A 20,519-nucleotide genomic window follows, 5' to 3' on the forward strand; every position below is an offset into this window, starting at 1 on the left:
TGTGGGTCAGATTCATAGAAATCTGAACTCATTTGATTCTACTGTGGATTTCTCTGACATCCTTTCCTACACATCATGCTACAATGTTGTGTGAGAAAACTGAAACTAATTGCCAAGATGTTCTTCCATTTGTGCAGCAGAAGAATAAGAACTATAATAGAAAGTACTTATCCTAGCACCACACCAGATCTCCCACTAGTGCTTGCATAAGCATTTACAAAATATCACTGGAGGCTGTTTGGATCCAATCAACCCCCTTGAAATGTAGTTGCTGTGGGAGAGAACTCACCCATGACAGTATCGGTAATGGGCGGATCAGTACAAATGACTGATTTTCCATGTTTAGTTAACCCTTTTGCACAAGGCTAAAGAATCTTGCTTTTTCCTTTTAAGAAAACCCCAAACAAACTACTTTCAATGGCTGTTTTTCTGTACAGATATTGCAAAAACGTGAGCATGGCTGCAAGTTTCATGAAAACTGTTGCAAAATTTTAAAATTCACCCTAAACGAGTAACTGTTGCAGCCTTTGGAAAATTCCCCGAATGTCATCTCGATGTTCTTTAGAATATTTCACAACGATACGTGAAGCATTTCTCCACCTGACATTACTTTAGCAGAAGTTCACTGACCTCTTTAAGCAGGGCTTTGATGAGCAGTATGCAGTGATGCAGCCAGGACTGGTTCTTGGGGCTGAAGTCCCAGGCCCTGCAGCCCAAGTCCCCCACCCCACCCCCAAATGAACACATGTACAAATTACAGTCATGCTTTTTGTTATTTTTAGTGGAAAAATCTATTATCTTTTTCTACATGGTGCTTATTCCCAGGTAAATGTGGTTAGTATCACAGCACATGCCATTTTATTTCCATAGTTGTGATGGCTCTATGACTCACACAAATTTAACATGCAGAACTGATTTTTTTTGTTTTTAACTCAAGGCTAAATACAGGGCTTTTGGAGGGTGGGGTTATTTTGTGATTTGCTTTGACATATCAGTACTGTAGAAGCAGTTAATTGTGTGTTTCACAACCAAAGTAATAGACATGGTCATCTAAAGGGCCCGCCATAAGACTCTTGAATTCAGGTTCCAGAATTACATAACAGCACAACTGGCAGTGTGGGCCTTAGTCTGTTCATGACTTTTGAGCATGAAACTAGGGTGGTTACAGCTAAGCATCTTCTTCCCACTCTTTCCGGGGTTATGGCTATGATTTGAATGGATCCTGTATATGACCCTTGTTCAGCTCCTAAATACCATTTGGGCAAATCTAGGAAAGTACCAGTCATCCCTACAACCAGTTATGTGACAGCATCTGACAGTTTGCTGCTACACTTTAGCATCTGCTAAAACAGAAAACTAATATGTTGTGGGTGGCTTGCTTTCTGCTAGCTATAGGTAAGATCAGACTGACTCTGCTCCCTCTTGCCAAGACTAGATTCGGCATTGTTTGAGCTGCAGCAATATGAATCTATTTCACTATGGCCAAGGCCAATTTGTAGGTTCAGACTCTCCACGACTTGACTTTAATCACCTAAGTTGACCTGGACAGCAGTCAAAGAGTTTATAGTCTGGAGTGAAATTCTGGATTGGTTAAATCAACAGCAAATTTCTCACTTTATTCAGTGAGACCAAATTTCACGAGTCCTGTCTATGTTCCCAACTTCTAGCTGAACAGCAAGTGGCAAAACAATAACAGCAGCTAAGGGATTGTTTTGGGGAGAGGAAGACAGCTTTCATTTTGTCACATTGTTTTGTACGCAAACTACCTTCCTTGGATTATAGATATATAATATCTGTAGATCTTAGATATATCTAGGGCAGTCACTCTTTGTAAGGAGAGAGTTCTGGAGACTTTATCGCATGTGTGTGGTTTATGTTTATCTACAAATTCTACTATCCATATTGAGCATGGAGAAGTAGACAAGCAGTGCTTGTCTTTAAAACATCATCAGTTCTCCCCAAAGTATAGTCTAGGAGCACATGCCCCACCACCTCAAAGGTCATTTTTCCAGCCTGCTGCAAAACCCAGACAGTGTCTGTAATGGCCATTCATACTGTAACTTCCAAGTGCTTTTCCTCTCCCACCCAGATCATAAGGGCAGTGTTCAAATTCAGAAGCCACCAATTATCAATGTTTTACTACCATCAAAAGCCTTGAACAAGCATCTTCAACTAGTACTACAAGTGTCAGTATTAAGCCCAAAGCTGACATTACTATAATCCATATCTAGACGTTATGCCTCCCTGCTCCCATTTTTACTCTAGAGTAGGTGCTCTTAAAAGCCCCCTACACTAGAGTACCAATCCAGGTTTTCCCCTGCACCTACTCTAGAGTAAAATTGGATGGGGAGGGGAGTCACTTGAAACAACACAATTGCATTACCCATTGCAATATTATATTGTAGTTTAGATTCTATTGTTTGCATCTTCCAAACTTGTACAAATAACAAAGCATCTCTTTTCTTAAAGCAATGGAAACTCACAGCAAACGATCACGCCTGACTCTCACACTTAACGTGATTGTGGTTGTGGTTAGAACGTGACTGCAAAGATTGCATTATATATACCATTACCTTATTAATCTATATCAGCTTCCAGCTTGTTTTGAGTCATAGCTGCATGATTTGCTGAGAAGCAACTACTTTTATTCTACCACAATAAAAACCGGATGAACAAACTATAATGTATTGCTTTGTTCATCAAATTTGGTAATTTAAAATCTTACACCAGTTCTTGGGTCCTGCCAAAATGTAACTGTGCCGAGGAGAAAAAACAAAACAGAAACTGTTCAGGGAATTTATTATTTAGAACAATTTATAACTTCTGCTATTTCTGACACTCAGCCTAGACAGCAAATTCTCTGGAATAAATTACAAATGAAGCCAAATATAATAACATTATAATATCTAAATAATAGCTTTGTAGGAATTAACTCAAATGGGAGGGTGAAGCAGCTCCACCCCACCCCCATTTTAGCTATTTTGTAGGGGGAAATGAAAATGCTCACCTCCTTTAAAGTGCCACCTGTAAAGGAGGCCATCTGCCACTGCTATGTGCGGGAGCATGATCCTCCTTTCCCTTGGCAAGTGGGAGGAGAAAGATTGGGTTCCACATATGGCTTGGGACCAGGCTACCTGAAAGAGCACCTTCTCCCATATGATCCTGCCTGCTTCTAATGATCTTCTGGAGAGGCTCTTCTTTCTGGACTGCTTTCTTCAGACCCATTTGGTGGTGACCCGAGAAAGGGCCTTTTCGGTGGTTGCTCCCTGGCTGTGGAACTCCCTGCTAAGGCAGGCTAGGTTCACTCCCGCTCCTTCTGCTGACAGGCAAAGACCACTTTATTCAAATTGGCCTCTGGTATATAAGTGGATCTGTTGGGTGGGAGGCTGTTTTTACTCTGTTACTGTTGTGTTTCTAATTGTTTTAAATTGCGTTTCATGTATTTGTTTTATTGTTGTTTTCATCAAGTTTTATTAGTCATTGCAAGCTGCCTTGAGTTCCGTTTTTGGTAGAAAAGCTGGGTACAAGTCAAATAAATAAATAAATAAAATAATATCACTGCAGATTTCCCCCCTTAAAGTGTTTTCACATCAGCCTCATTAAGGGAGGCATTTCACAGTAATACATGCAACAGTATCCTCTCCATCTCCACCTCATCCCCACCTCCATCTTTTCCATGTGTACACAGACCCTTAATTCCGGATGGTCCCAAAGAAAGGCTGTGTCTTCCAGTAAAGCAATGCAAACCCCCTAGGGCCAGGTGTCCATGTAGAACTGGTGGTACCACTTGAGCAGCTGAAGACATAGAGTAGGTGGGTGATGCTCCTCGTATTCCTGCTGCCTCTGCTGTTCTGCCCTCTTTTAAACGTATTATGGTTATGATAACAGTAAAGAGGCAGGTTGCTCAGTACTAGAGTGCACCCAGCAGGGTTTCTTTTTCCTCACTGCACAAGCCGCTCATGCAGTCCCCCTAATCCAGGGGTGGGTAACATCCAGCCCTGCTGCCCCTGCTGCATCCCTGAATTAAAAACAAACAAAATGGCATGCCGTAGCGGCTAAGAGAGCACTCACATGGGTCAAATTTAGGTTTTTTGCAAGCTAAATTTGTCCATTTTAGTACTCTGTAGCCATTATGGAGCACTAAAGGAGCCTCATTTAGCATGCAAAAAATTAAATGGAACTCCTTGAGCACTATTGAGTGGCAAGCTGGTGATTAATGTTTTTTAAATCCCCCAGTGTGGCCCGTGGCAAAAATCCAGGGGGCAAAAATTATGCCCAGACCTCCCACACTTGCCTGCCCCTGCCTTAATGCATTAGCAGCTCCCATAACTTTTTAAAAAATGTGTAGTATTGTGCTCTCTATCTGTTTCTTCAATACTGAACAGATAACCAATTTACTCTCCCTTATCAAAGTTCCATACAAGAGCCGCACTCGTACTTCAAAGGACTGCATTCAGTGAACACATGGAGTGGGGGATGTGACCACAGCCACTGGCCCTATCCTAGCCTCCTTGTGATCAGCGAAAGGTGTGGATAGATTTCTACACACATACCTGCATGTCTGTAGGCTTTCAAACCAAGAGGAATGATTTCCTGACTACTCAAAATTAAACCTCAACATAAAGAAGTCAGAAAAAAAAACCCAAATACAACTACTGACTCAAAAATATCCTTATATACAAAATGTAACTAAAATGTATAAACACAACAATAAAATAGCATATATCCAAATTCAGGAGGTTGTAAATTCCTCCTTGAGAGAGGGAGTGGTGCCAGCCTCTTTAAAAGAGGTGGTAATCAGACCACTCCTGAAAAAGCCTAACCTGGATCTGGAGGACATTAACAGTTATGGGCCAGTGGCCAACATGCCCTTCCTGGGCAAGGTGCTTGAGCGGGTGGTTGCAGGACACCTCCAGGCACTCTTGAATGAAACGGATTATCTAGATCCATTTCAATCAGGCTTCAGGCCTGGTTTTGGAATGGAAACTGCCTTGGTCACCCTGTGGGATGACCTTTGCCAGGAGAGGGACAGGGAGAGTGAGACCCTGTTGATTCTCCTGGACCTCTCGGCGGCTTTCGATACCATCGACCATGGTATCCTTCTGGATAGGTTGTCTGGGGTGGGAGTTGGAGGCACTGCACTGCAGTGGTTCCGCTCCTACTTGGATGGCCGACTCCAGAATTTTTTGGATTTTGTTGGGGGATTTTTGCTCTGTGCCATGGCAATTGTGCCATGGGGTTCCACAGGGCTCTATTTTATCCCCCATGCTGTTTAACATTTACATGAAACCGCTGGGGGAGGTTATCCGGAGGTGTGGGCTGAGGAGCCATCAATATGCAGATGACACCCAGCTCTACCTCTCTTTCTCATCAAGCCCAGGTGAGGCAGTGGCTGTTCTGAATCAGGGCCTGGGCACGGTAATGGACTGGATGAGGGCCAATAAACTGAAACTCAATCCAGACAAGACAGAGGTACTGTTAGTGGGTGGTTCGTCTGCCCAGCTAGCTGATATTCAACCTGTTCTGGAGGGGGTTGCACTCCCCCTAAAGGATCACGTTCATAGTTTGGGGGTGCTCTTGGATCCAGAACTGTCACTTGAGGCACAGGTGAACTCAGTGGCATGGAGCACTTTTTATCAGCTTAGGCTGGTATACCAACTACGCCCTTATCTGGACAGAGATAGCCTAGCTACAGTTATCCATGCTCTGATAACTTCTCGTCTGGAGTACTGCAATGCGTTATATGTGGGGCTGCCTTTGAAAACGGTCCGGAAACTTCAGCTGGTCCAAAATAGGGCAGCAAGACTGTTAACAGGGCCTGCGAGCTAATATGAGCCTGCGAGCTCATATTACGCCAGTACTTTTCCAGCTGAACTGGCTGCCAGTCCATTTCCGGGCCCGATTCAAAGTGCTGGTATTAACATTTAAAGCCCTTAACAGCTTGGGGCCAGGTTATCTGAAGGATCGGCTCCTCCCATATGTGCCTGCCCGGACCTTAAGATCATCCTCAGCGGCCCTTCTCCGTGAGCCTCTTCCAAAGGAAGTGAGGCGGGTGGCTACTAGGAGGAAGGCTTTCTCTGCTGTGGCACCCCGGCTGTGGAATGAGCTCCCTAGTGAGGTTTGCCTGGCACCTACATTGTATTCTTTCCGGTGCCAGGTGAAGACCTTTTTATTTTCCCAGGCATTTTAACATTTTAGCTTTTTAGACTTTTAGCTTTGCTGTTTTAAATCTGTATTTTAAATTCCTGCATTGCTGCTAGGTTTTATTCCAGTTTTATTCTGGTTGTATTGTTTACTGTGGTTTTAATGTTTAATATATTTTGTATTGTTTTATGTGTGTTCTTTGGTTTTAATTTTTGTGATCCGCCCAGAGAGCTCTGGGTATTGGGTGGTATAGAAATAAATAAATAAACAAACAAATAAATAAATAATCCAAATTGACACCAAATACAACCAAATATATGTCAGTTACCAAACATGGAGGTAAACCCACTTCTAAACTCCATAGTTACATGTAGTAAATAGTGAAAAACAAAGAAGTAATACAAGCTATTTGAACAAATACTTTCCATTCCCAAGAACAATCTACTGTGGGCGGACAGTGCTAGTTGCCAAATGTGTTTTGATTCTATAGTCATCTTCGGTGGCACATCTAAGGACTTAAAGTAGCTGCTTCAGAGTAAATCCAGAAGACACATTATCCAAGTTGATTTATACCAGGGCACATGCTCATAAAACCAGAAGGAATACTATGAAAGCCTCCTCCAGTCAGATCTGATACAAGTATCTAACCATATTCAGAGAGCAAGAGAGAGAATCTTAGGATAAGCTGTGGAGATAAATATCTCTTTGAAGATGGTTGTATACTCGTATGATATGCACTTGCTGCTTGGGCATCCTAGTCAGAAGAGTTTTTACTCAGATATCTCAGGTCTGAGGAGTTTCAGGTCTCCTCTAATCAGACTTGAAGGGTCTGATTTATCCCACTGCTGTCTATTTTCCATCATTAAATATAATATGTTAACTTTGCCATAATAGCAGAGTCCCAAACTCAGCATATATATTTTTTGCATATAATATTCCTTTCTGCAGTTACCATGTATGATGGTGAGAGAGATTGATGAGCAAGACTAACTTATCTTATATATAAAATTCAAAGTTGGGAGTTAGTTGGACATCCCTTTTTGACTGCCTTCCTGTTGACAGATTTGCATGAAGCACACTTCATTGGAAAGCTCCTTACATGCAGATTCACGAATAACAGTGCATTTCACTCTAATTCAATGTTGGGAGTTTATTTATGTCTATAAAGCATTTTTTTTTAAAGAATTAGGCTATCTTCTCTAACAATGTACTATGAAGTTGTATTTTTAATATAAAAAGTCAAGTATAATTAAACAAACATAATAAATTGCAAATTGGAGCAAAATGAAATATGAACACACAAAAAAGTCTCTGTACACTTTTATAAACACAGGTGCAGGCCAAGTACAATGACATGCAAGTAACATGCGGCTAGATGTCAGACCTGGGGAGGGGAGGGTTAACCTTCCCCACCCCCTGTGCTGTGACCCTTTGACAATTCTTCCCTGCTGCTGCCACAATTAGGCTTAAAAAGAAAGTTTTGTTGGTGTCGGTGTCCAATTGGCAACCTCTAATGGCTTCTGGGTGGAGCAATTTTTATTGCGGGGGTGGGGTCAGGTGAGTGAGAGAGGGAGAGAAGGGGAGAGTGACAGAAGGCGAGAGGGACACAGAGAGGATGGGGTGGCCCCACCCACCACCCACCCTGATCACATCTGCTTTTGGCTTCAGTCTGACATACTTCTGACCCGACCCCACCCAGCTCCAAAGAAATCACCCCTGAGGGAATGCGGCCTTCAACATAAAAAAGGTTCCCCATCCCTTTCCTGGGCTAAGGAAGAGGCAGCGTCCAGAGGCTGGCTTGTACTTGAGATGACAGTGTATAGTTAATTTACTGTGCCCAGTGGTGCAAGTAGCAGAGCTGGACACTGGGGCAGAATCCAGGCCCCACAACCCAGCCCCTCCCCCTGCAATGGCTGGCCAGGCAGGCACATGGTTACAGATGCTATAAGAACTTGGGATTCTTATTCTTATTCCCAAGTAAATGTGGTTAGCATGCATCAGGGCAGCAAAAGCAGACTCCATTTTATTCCTGCGGTTATGATGGTGCTTTGATTTAAGTGAGTTTAAAATGCGAAACCGCACATGCTCAGAGAATTTCCTGCTCTTTCTTTTTTAAAAACAGCTTTGGCAAACAGGATTTATTCCTCTAATATTTCAGGAATGTAGAAGTTGTAAAGCATAGAACGGCAGGGGAAGGGGGGGCGAATTAGAGAAATGTTAGGTGTGTGCTTCACAGCTGCAATAATTCAAAATGACTACCCCCCCCCTCAAGTCCAGGGTCTTAAATTACCTAACTGTATCACTGACTGTGCTGCAATACAACTGAGATGGAACTGTGTAACGCATTTATTATGTGGTCTTCGCATGGTAAATAGAGCGCATGCCCATCTTAGCACACCCACTGTGCTATACACATGCACTGTCTACATATTAGTGCAACTGCTGCGAAAGTCATGCAGCACACTTTTAATCTTTTAAGAGTCTTCCAAATATTATAGCTGCTAGGCGCTGCTCCTTTCCTGTGTTTTTAACAGCAACTAGGGTGGTCAGGTGTCCTACTTTACAGAGGGTGGTCCTCTAAGGCTGCCCAGTCCTAGTCTGGTTAAAAAGCAAAGGAAGAAGTGAGAGCATGTTGCCCACCAACAATTAGCACCTGGGGAGTGGACGACGTAGGCACACAGGTCACGACGGGGAGATGTACTTTATTTCTATTTAAATTATAGCTATTATTTCTAAATTTGCATCTGTTAGCATAGTAAGTTAGCATATGTAAATATTATGAAAATTAGTGTCCTATTTTGCCATCCTTTTTGGTGCTGCATTTCCTCTTTTTTAGCGATGAACAAGTGGCCACCCTACAGCAATGCGATAGAAGCAGTATGCGCATAGAGCAGCACATCTCTTCTACCTCCCTATCTATGCCTGGAGGACCAGGCATGGGGCTTTCCAGTAATGACACAGCATGACCATAACCAGCTGCACCAATGGAGCAGAGGAGCTCGTTGTACCCCAGTCTTTTGTTGTATGGCATCCTTATTCAGCCTGAACTCTCTCTGGTCCTAAATAAATTTAACATTTGCTGCCCTCTAGTGCTACAAAGGAATGAACGCATTTCTCTTTCTCCCACACTTTTTAGTAGGGTTTCCCCCCGTCACCATGGCACGTTAGAGAGGCATTCCCTAATAATGGGCTTGTTTGTTTAAGAAGAATTTATCCTACCTGTCCACTATAAAAACCCTCAAGATAGATTACAAAATCAATAAAAATATTAAAAATACCCATAATACAACAAACTAAAAAAACACGGATAAGAGCAATCATGGCTACAACCTACAATACCATTAAAAGCTCATACAAAGAGGCCAGACTTGAACTGGCATCAAAAAGAGACCAATGATGGCACGAGGATAACATATCTAGGGTGGCAAGGCTAAGAAATGTTGCAAGTTTTATTGTTTTAAATTGTTGTACACTGTCTTTCTTGATGGCTTTTTGGCAGATGTTAATAATAAATAAATGAATGAATGAATGAATGAATGAATGAATGATAAATTACTACGAATATGTGTTGAATGAAGACCACTGCAAGCCCAATGTGTGAGATTTGCCTGTGAGGCAAGGCTACATTAAGATCCATGAGGCACAGAGCAGTGGTGTCGTGGAACCCCGTCTTGGAGGGATGAGGTACCCATACTTTTTTTTTATTAGGGTTGCTGATGTCACCTGCCACCCCTGTTCCCTCTGAGCTTAGCTGCAATTCTCACAGTAGCTGTGGGAGAAATTATTTTTCTCAGCAACAATGTATAGTTTATTTTATTTATTTATTCAATTAAATAGGCGGTGTACAAAATTTAAAATAATTTAACAAAAATCCAACAATACAAACAACACAGCATAAAAACAATATATAACAGTCAACAAAGAGGAATGAGAGTTCTAAAAAGGGAAGGCCTGCCAGAATAACAGAGTCTTTAATTCCCTCTTAAAAACCTTCAAAGAGGTCAGAAGGCACATTTCAACTGGCACTGGTCGTTGTTCCACAACTGAGGGGCGATAAAGGAAAAGGTCTGCTTGCATGTGGCTGCTAATCTTACGTTAGGTAGCTGCAACAGATAGTTGGGAGCTATCCCTATTGTAATGCAAAGTATTTTGGGATGGCCTCCTCTTGAATGGGCAGTTAAGACCCGATAGCTTTATAAAAGACCTCCTCCTGGTGGAGATGTAAACTCCTAGATGATATGGATCAACACAGCTGCCAGCATTTTTGGCCCTTCCTTGGTGGTGGGCCTATGGGACTGTCACGAGTGCCTGCACTTCAAAATTTACCACTGCACCATTGGCAGAGTGTAGGAATGTGGATGAAATTCCTTTTGTTCTCATTTTAATATGAGTCAACCTAATTCAGACTTCCTGACTGAATATGAAAATCCTTCCATTTTTACACTTCTCTGAATTTTGCGCTGTAGTTCTCCAATCCAAAAATGCATACAAAAATGCATGCATTAGGGAAAATAATGTACAAAAAAGCATATATTTGGGGATAGTGCATATAAACATGCATGTACTAGGGGAAGCTGTTGGTTCATAACGAGACAGGCGGACCCTTAGATAGCTAGGTCCGAAGCCGGTAAGGGCTTTAAGGCGCCACAGAACTCCTTTTTCTAATTACCTAGTCAATAGACTCCATTTATCATAAGCTTTGTCATATCACAAGGAGTAACCTTTCATCTGCCATCATCTGTGCTAAACTGCAGACTGAGAATGCCAACACTGACTGAAGCATTTCCTGAGTTACAAAGAGCATCTCTACACCAGCCTAAAATCCCGCATTTAAAATGGGGCTTTCTACTTCCTTTTTAAATGCAGGATCACAACAGACTCCCTTTACTCTCATTTTCTTCCTTCCCCCTTTCCCCCCTTATCTGAGTCTTCCATATGTTTCATTGGTCTAGCTCCTCTTATTGCGGATTTTCCTCTTTTCATGGAGGGAACTCAGACGGAACTCAAGCACTGTAATTTGATAGCTCATCTCCAATCTTTTAAAAAATGGAATGAAGGTCATTTAGTGTGGGAGAGCCCTGGAGATTGACAACATCATCTAAATGACCCGCAAACTTCCATGAGTAACCAATCTCAGTAGCAGAATAAAAGCTCCATGTGAAGAAGCCCAACATGTTATTTGATAAGATGCCTGTGTATCATTACCTAATATAACCTACAGGATGTTCCTGTTTCTGATCAAACCTGTTGTCAAAGGTGTTCGATGCTTGTATCTCACATGTGTATCTAAGGTATTTGTGACAGCAGAACACATAGAGAATCAGGTGCCAGTCTTGAATTGTTCCATATTCATTATCAACACAATCAGATATGTCTTCTCTACTTTTCTACCCAGATTCAGCACCTTGTTCCTTCCTCTACCTTCTTAAAGATCATGTTGCCAGCAAGGCAAATCAAGAATTTGTTGAATGTTCCATTCTTAGCAGAACTAGACTTCCAGCAGATGTCAGGATAGCTGGAACCCTCCATTTCTGCTGTAGCTTGTCTCTGTGAATGTTTTTTAAATCTGTTTCAGAAAAGCATTGTGTATCTCTTCCAGTTGGCTGTATGGTCTGTAGCATACTACCACAGAAATATCTCTTTGGTTCTCTCTCCTCCTTTCCTTCTCCTACAGGGTTTGCAATCTAAGATTCATGGATTTCCATGCAGGTGCATACGTTTTAGATATAACACTATCCCCTTCCTTTCTGTTTGTATATGCTTTTTGAAAGACGTATACCCTTCATTTACTATGTTCCAGTCATCCCATCCAAGTTTCAGTAATAGATATCAGATTGTACTTACCTTCTTGTATTAGCATTTCAAGTTCATCCTGTTTGTTCCCCTTCTTTGTGCATTAAAATCAAGACATCAGAGGCCATGAGACTTACACTGTCCTGGTTCATCTACTGGATTTATCTGTAAATTGCATGAACTCCATTGCTTTTGTTCTTCCTTTGTCTTCACAGAGATCTCATTTTTTGGTTGCTTTGCTGTGTTTTTCCTTGTTTTTAAAATTTTGTTTTACTGGTTCCTTCTGAATTTAACTGAATAAATTAGTTGTTGTTGAGTTAATAGCTGTGTGTACTATTGTATATCATATTTTGTCCTTATCTTGTTTTAATATTATTTTATTTGATTGTTTGCTGCCTTGAGGAGCATTTTCAATGCAAAAGATAGGATACTACATTTTAAATAAAATACCTGATGGACCACTTCTTTATGTACACTCTATGCTTAGAGTGGCCTGATACATCTTTCTTTGGGTCCTCCTGACTTCAGAGGTGAGTTGGGTGGGCACCAGAAGTGGATCCTTATTTGTGGTGGTGCCAGGCTTGTTGAAAACCATTTCTAACTATGTCCTCCTGGACCCAATCTGACATCTTCCAGACACCAAGTGAAGACTATGTTATTTTCTTGAGCTTTTTGTTTATATGCTCCTTAAAATGGGTTGTTTTATTCATGCTCTTATGTCTCTTTCAGTTTAGGGCTGTAAATATTTATTTTATTTTATTAATTTCAAATATTTTTATACCACTTATCATAAAAAAACCTCTAAGGGGTTTACATTAAAACATTCATTAAACCCATATCCTGAGATCGTAATAGAAATCCTGCACAAAGAGCTATGGTTTTACATACCTCTTTGTGCCGTCATAAGCACACTACTGATGGTGCCTCCCAAATAACAGGGGGCGAAGCATTTCAGTGCCACCAAGTAGAAGGCCCATTGTCCCATTGTCAGCAAATGACACTCCATAAGTCATGGCACAATCAACAAGGCCCCCTCTAGAGCTGGTGCAGAATGCAGCAGCCAGGGTATGGAGTGAGGTGCCTGGTCACTCGCATATTACACCTGTGCTGAAGGAACTGCATTGGCTGGCTATTAGATACTGAGCCATGTTCATGGTTTTGTATTAACGTATAAAGCCCTGAACAACTTGGACCCAGGTTACTTGAAGGACTGTCTTCTCTTGTGGCAACTGGTTACATCTTTAAGATCTTCAGAGGGGGCCATGCATGGCTTCTCCTGATTCAGATGTAAAAGAGAAACAGAGCTGGGTGACATCAGTGTGCTGTTAACACCATGCCCCAAATCTACTAATGACCACTCCCAATGGCTTCATAGATGTTAAATAGCATTGGAGACAGGATGGTACCCTGCAGAACCCCACATCGTCACTGCCAGGGTGCTGGGGTATAATCATCCAATGCTATTCTCTGGAACCAACCCCACAGGGGAGGCTGGTGGATCTGGTTTCAGTGGGGCACAGATTCCATTTTGGGTTTTACTAACTAGCCAGGAGTCTAAAGGAGCTATCCAAGGTGCCTGACCCTTTTGGGGGGGATAGCACCTTGGATGGCTCCCTTAGACTCCTGGCTGGTTGTAAGTAAAACCCAGAAAGGAATCTTCACCCCACTGAAATGGGATCCACCAGCCTCCCCTGCAGCCCTATAGGTAAGAGTAGAATCACTGTAATACAGTGCTACCAACTCTCAGCTCATGGAGACAGTCCAGGAGGATACCGCAGTCAAAAGCCTCTGAGAGATCAAGCAGGAGCAAAGTGGTTGCACCCCCCCCCCCCGTTCCTCTCCTGAAAAAGGTCATCCATCAGCAATTTCAGGGAAGTACTCCTGCCTTTCCCCCCAAGGTCAGTCATGCTGCCTAGCGCCAGCCCAGCTACAGATGTCCTCCCATTCGCCAGGTCATCTGCAAGAGAACAGCCTACACACGGGCAGCTGCTTGTGCATAGGCTTTCCCCCTGCAGATGTCCACATTAACATATGGATGTCTGTAGGTGAGGCCAAGCACTGTACCCAGTGGTGAGGGCAGAGCCAGGAGCACAGCCCTGCTGCTCTTTGCTTTTATGAAGGGGACTCATATCTTCATAGGAATGGCTTTCTGTACTTTGCTTCATGACAGATGGATAGAGAAACCTCTTCAAAAGCTTGTGAACCAGAAAATTCCACATTCATATTTTGAGGTGATGAAAACCTTACTTATCTGAATGTACATATATCATTATGAAAGCAGCTATTTTTGTGCCCAGTTACCCAAAGGATTACCTTTGTTGTATAGGATTATGCTGTACTTGAGTACCAATAAATCTGTCCTTCATAATTTTATCTAACAGCTCAATCCTATGCATGTACTTAGAGGTAAGCCGCATTGGGTTCAATGGGGTTTACTCCCAGGTAAATGGGTATGGAATTGCAGCCTGAATATTTTTAAAATCCTCTAATGTTAGTAACAATGGCAGTGTTCAATAACTATAAAGTGTATTGGTCAATAATGTACTGTAAGGCCAATAAATACTTCTTTGAAATTAAACAAAGTTTTCTTTTTATTAATTTTATCGGATGACTCCATCTTGTATTTTGAGAGCAATTAATTTCCCTTTTAATCTTAACAAATATTAAATGTATATGCACACTTTCCAGCCATTTGAACCTAAGACAGTGTAAGATGTTTAAGGTATATGAGAAGGTGTAAGAATGTGCACTGAATATACACTTCATTTTTATTCCCGATTCAGTGATTTGGAAAATGGTCTGATTTGACTTGGACTGAGTAAGGGGCCACCTGATTTGACTTAGGTCCTGAGTTTGAACTGAGATTCAGAAATCCAAAGATGCATGCATTCCATTGACTATCATGGAAAATCCAGAAATTGCTATAGCTTTTGGGATCTTTGACAGAATGGGATGAAATTTGTAGGTCTAGCAGTCCCTAATGAGGGGATGAAGCCTGCCAAATTTTACACAGAAAGATGCAGGGGTTTTCCTGATACATGCCTGTAAATATGATTTTTTCAAGAAATAGAACTGCCAATAAGTTCTTTATTCCATCTTTTGAGGAAATCCAAACTGCGAAGTGTCAAATGAATGCAGGAATTTATGTTCAGGATCAGCCTTTCTATTTTGAGGGTATCTAAAAAAAAGGATGTGCTTATCCTTAGGGCTGTGCAGGGAGCCCCTGACCCACTTTGGAAGCTGATGTGGAGCTTCCAAATTGGCCCCAACCCGCTTTGGCACAATCCGGAGCTGGGCCAACCCACTTTGGCCTCCAGATCCAAAGCAAGATCCAGACAGCCGAAGTGCCCCCCCAGCCTCACAAGCCCTGTGCCTACCCCCCCCCAGCCGTGTGAGTCCCACGTCCACCCCCGCCTAGCTGTGTGAGCTCCCTGCTCCTCCTTACCTGGACCCATGGGGATCGCCTGCAGTCATCACCATCTTGGAGGAAGTCAACTCCTCTTCTTCGTCCAGTAATTAAATGTTATGTAGATTGCGGCCATAAAGGGGGCATCTATGCAACACTACAGGCATAAACGGGCCATTTATGCCTGTAATATTGCATAGATGGCCCCTTTATGGCCGCACTCTATGTAACATTTAATTACTGAAAGGAGGACAGTTGCCATTTTAAAAGAAAATAACGACTCCCTGCAAGATGGCGACGGCTGTGGATGCTCCCCATGGGACGAGGTAAGGAGCAGGGGCTTGTGTGGCTAGGTGGACAGCTGTCCAGCTGGCCTGAAGTGCTTCAGAGTGATCCTCCTATGTTCCTTGTGGGCTGTTGCTATGAAAATGATGTAGGGCATAGAGGATGCATTAAGTAAGAAAACTGCAAAGCTTCAGAAGAATAGTTGCCGCACTTCTGTGGAAAGAGGGTCCTCAAATTTGGGAGTGGGAGAGTGAATCACTTCCCCTTCCCTTCCCCTGTGGTTTTCTTAGACATTTGTATGAAAGTGGCAGTCATCATAGAGCTGTCCCTTGGCAAGAAACCTGCAAAGTTTCAGAAGAGGAGTTATGATGACTGAAAACCAGTTTAGGGCTTTTAAAATAAAGAAGCATGGTGGTATTGGAAGAATAGCGCCATCCTTCCCCCACTCCATCTGGACTGTTCTGCCAAAATGTCATGCCATAATTCCACAGCAATGCCAGTCTTGCTAGGTGAGAGTTCTATAGGTTGTGTTTTATTTAGAGTAGGAGCCACTCAAAGGCAACCAACTTCTATGGTTTTGCTACTACTATTGTACTTGAGCCAGGAGCCGAGCATAGGGCAATGTACTTTGAAAGTTTACTACTTTATATGAACCAGGAGTACACAAAGGCCATGTGCTAGTATGCAGGTTTACTCCCCCTGGACAGGAGCCACACAGCAGCAACAGAATTGGAAGGTTTACTACCTACAGTTTGTTGTGTACAATTTTACTTGATGGTGCAGCAAGGAAGCTGAGGAACCCGGCATACAAGAGACAGGAGCCAATCAAACGTAAGTTTTGACATATTACAGAGGACTTTAGACAAGTTAGAAACTTTTGGTTTATTTTTTGAAACCAATTTTAAAAAACCCTTAATTTTGCTTAAAAGAAATAAATAAATTTCAATTAGAAAGTGTTATTATTACTATTAATATTATTATTAACTCTTTTGTTTGTTTTACAGTATCCCCTTTGGGATGAACAGAATGTACAGAATGAACATCTGTAATGTTCATTCAGCATTAGCTTACTCCCTCCCTGAATTTCCTTACCCCATCTCATCTATCCTGGCATGTCCCACCTAGCTGTACCATTAAGACTTAAGGGAAGCCTTAAGTCTTAAGACTGTACTCATTAAGACTTAAGGGAAGTCTTAATGAGTTCTGCTACTTGGTGCTTTGGGGGGGATTTAAGGTGCAGCAGGGAAAAGGCAGGGAAAACCCAAAGGGCATTCCTGAGCAGCAAGGGAAAGGTGTGCAGAACCCCAAGTGCATGCTTTGACACTGATGGAACCACTGATTGAACTGGTTGTGGCGCATAATAGTGACCCATGGTGGTGTTGGAAATGGCCATCTCATGAAGTCCATGGCTACAGGCTAGCACTACTGATATCCAAAAGTGGCAGAGGTACTGGCAACTAAAGGACTGGCTGACGAATCTGGAAAACACATTCCAGGAACAAAATGTTGATGAGCTCACTCGTATCTCTAGGGGCATATTTCCTGACATACTGGTTTTGGTGAGCTTGGATCATACCTCTCTCCAGGGGCAGCACTGGTGAGCCAGTGGCAGCAGAGTCCCTTAGTGGATGCTTGCATGGCCAGCCACTGAAGTCGGAGGCTAAGCAAAGGTTTACTACTTGCTATAGTAACTTAAGTTTTGTTTGTTGAAAGTGTAGCAAGGAAGGCAGGGAGAGCCCCTCTAGGGTAAACAAACAGGAAGGTTGAGTTCTCATCAAAGTGATAACATGCTGATCATGCCCTATAGTTCTCTAACAAGAACAGGGTGACCTGTGGTTGTGTGGGGGGCACCCAACGAAATGAAACTTGCTTCGCCCTCTACAAAAAAAAAGCTTTATTTGCAGTGAAAGTGAGCAACATAGCCTATGCTCACAAACGTAACCTTTGCATTTGATAGATGAATCCCTCAGATGTATTTTATCCTGAAGTCCGGCAAAACATAGGTTAGTGAGTACTTTTTGGTTGTAGTTGGGGTTGTTACATTTTAAAATGGATTAACTGCCTAAATTCTACACAACTGAAGATACAGAACACCTATTAAGGAAGTAAAAAAAGCACACTGCAAAGATAAGGGTATCATCATGAACAAAATAAATATTTGCACTGCAGGAAAAAGACTGGGATAAGGATTGATGTAATGGCTTAAGAAAGAAAAAAGAAAGGATTTTCATTTTGAAATCATGAAGAAAGGAAAACAAACAGAACTTGAACCTAGAACCACAGCTCCCCAGACTTGCTACTTGCTTGCTACCAGAATAGAATAGCAACAGAACACAAGAAACTGAAAGCAACTGTTTTGAGACTCACAGGCCCTCAAAGCACAGTGATTGGGGAGCCCTTGTGAAAACATGGCCTGTGATTAGAAGGTGGATCTATTAGTTGCTCAACCCCACTCCCTCCCTTCACCCTCTTCCCTACCCTGGACAATTGCAGAGAAACAAAACCTTAAAAGATGCTATTTTTTTGCAGACACTGCCATCTTTCCAGATTGCCAAATCACACCCAAAGTTCCATGTGGGTTCAGATTCAGCTCTGGTCATTTCAGATGGGAAGCATCAGGACCAATTTGAAGTGGCCCAATTCAACTTTTTGGTGCATATATGTAATCAGGCTTAGTTGTCCAATACGCATAAGTTTGCACTTATTAACACTACTTGCATCTTCATTGGTTTCAAACCTGCCCAGACATTCTTTCTGCTATTGGATCTTTTGTTTCAGTTCAGAACCTAAGGTCACATTTCTTTATTTCTTTATTTATTATTATTATTATTATTATTATTATTATTATTATTTTATTTATTAAATTTATTAATCGCCCATCTGGCCGGTCACCCAGCCACTCTGGGTGATGTAAAAACAGTTAACACAATAAAATTCAACATTAAAAACATCACATTTCTAAAATTACCCTAGCTCACCCCAAATGCCTGCCTGAACAACCATGTTTTTAATGCATGGTGGAAGCTCATTAAAGAAGGGGCATGGCGGAGTTCCCTAGGGAGGGAATTCTACAGAGTGGGGGCCACCACAGAGAAGGCCCTCTCCCTCGTCTTCACCAGCCTAGCTGTCCTGGCAGCTGATAGGACAGAGAGAAGGCCATCCGAGGCTGATCTTGTTGAGCGGCCTATCTGGTGTTGCTGGAGGTGCTCCTTGAGATAGGCTGGGCCAGAGCCATATAGGGTTTTAAAGGTCAAAACCAACACCTTGAATTTGGCCCGGAAAACAACTGGTAGCCAGTGCAGCTCCTTCAGCATTGGAGTGATGTGATCTCGCCAGTGGCTGCCTTTCATCAGGTGAGCCGCTGCGTCCTGTACCAGTGCAGCTTCTGAACTATCTTCAAGGGTAACCCCACGTAGAATTCATTACAGTAGTCTAAATGAGAGGAGACCAGGGCATGTACTACCAATGAGAGCAGGTGGTCGGGAAGGTAGGGGTGCAGCCGCCGTATCAGATAGAGTTGGTACAGCACTGTCCGGCTCACAGCTGACACCTGAGCCTCCATGGACAGCTGGGAGCCTAAGATAATCCCCAAGTTGCGGACCTGGTCTTTCAAGGGTAACCGTACCCCATTCAACACCAGGTCAACATCTCCCAACCTCCTCTTGTCTCCCACCAAAAGTACCTTGGTCTTGTCAGGGTTCAGCTTCAGCTTATTCCTCCCCATCCAGCCACTCACCGTCTCCAGACATTTGGACAGGGATTCTACGGCCAACCTTGGTGAAGATTTGAATGAGAGGCAGAGCTGCGTGTCATCCGCATACTGATGACACCACACCCCAAACCTCCTGATGATAGCCCTCAGTGGCTTCACATAGATATTAAATAGCATCGGGGAGAGGATGGAACCCTGTGGCACCCCACAAGTGAGCGGCCATGGGTCCGAAACCTCCTTTCCCAGTGCTACCCTCTGGTACCTGCTGGAGAGGAAGGACCGGAACCACCGTAATACAGTGTCTCCAATGCCCAACCTCTCCAGTCGGTCCAGGAGGATACCATGGTCAACAGTATCAAAAGCTGCTGAGAGGTCGAGGAGAACAAGGAAGGAGCATTCGCCCCTATCCAGAGCCCTCCTCATATCGGCAACCAAGGCTGTTTCTGTCCCATGCCCAGGTCTGAGGCCTGACTGAAATGGATCTAGATAATTGGCTTCTTCCAAGTGTGCCTTCAACTGCATCACCACCACCCGCTCAATCACCTTGCCCCCAAAAGGCAGATTCGAGACTGGGCGAAAGTTGTTCAGAACTTGGGGATCCAAGGAGGGCTTTTTTAAAAGCAGTCTTATCCCTGCCTCCTTGAGGGCTGATGGCATCACTCCCTCCTCAAGGGAGGCGTTCACCACCACCTTGATCGCCTCACCCAGCCTCTCTCTGCAGCTCATAATCAGCCAACATAGGCAAGGATCAAGTAAGCAGGTGGCCGGCCTTACAGATGAAAGCACCTTGTCCACTTCATCAGGAGGAAGAAGCTGGAACTGATCCCACAAAACCAGTGTGCCACAGTCCCGCCTCCTGCTCACCAACTGTATCCACAGCGCACGGAATAACACTCCTAATCCAATCAATTTTGTCTGCAAAATGCCTTGCCAAGGCCTCACAGGAGGCCTTAGAATGCTCCAGTGGTTCCGGATTCAGATACATGAATCAGCATATGGACATTGTAGACCATACACATAATAAAATATTACAGAAATGTTCTTGAGGAGATGCAGATAGTGAATGGTTGAAATGCTATTCTTTGGAAAACTGAGAATCTTTGGTAAAAAGAACAGAAGAATTTACAAGACTGGATCAAAGTAACGGTCTATCTGATCCAGCATTCGTCATCCAGCGGT

At 43.0% G+C, this 20,519-nt stretch overlaps 1 protein-coding gene across 1 annotated transcript in view; it reads left to right on the forward strand.

The window, feature by feature from the left end:
* Nucleotides 1-20,519, forward strand: part of LOC146348523 (interleukin-20-like) — a 40,934-nt gene that overhangs the window by 11,582 nt on the left and 8,833 nt on the right. The window contains exon 4 of the mRNA XM_084851671.1: nt 16,336-16,459. Within this exon, the coding sequence (XP_084707797.1) occupies nt 16,336-16,459 (124 nt within the window). The remainder of the gene's footprint in view (nt 1-16,335; nt 16,460-20,519) is intronic.

This window comes from Heloderma suspectum, chromosome 4 (assembly GCF_057233095.1).
Source record: "Heloderma suspectum isolate Gila_16-S chromosome 4, 16-S_ref, whole genome shotgun sequence".
Lineage (NCBI taxonomy): Eukaryota > Metazoa > Chordata > Lepidosauria > Squamata > Helodermatidae > Heloderma > Heloderma suspectum.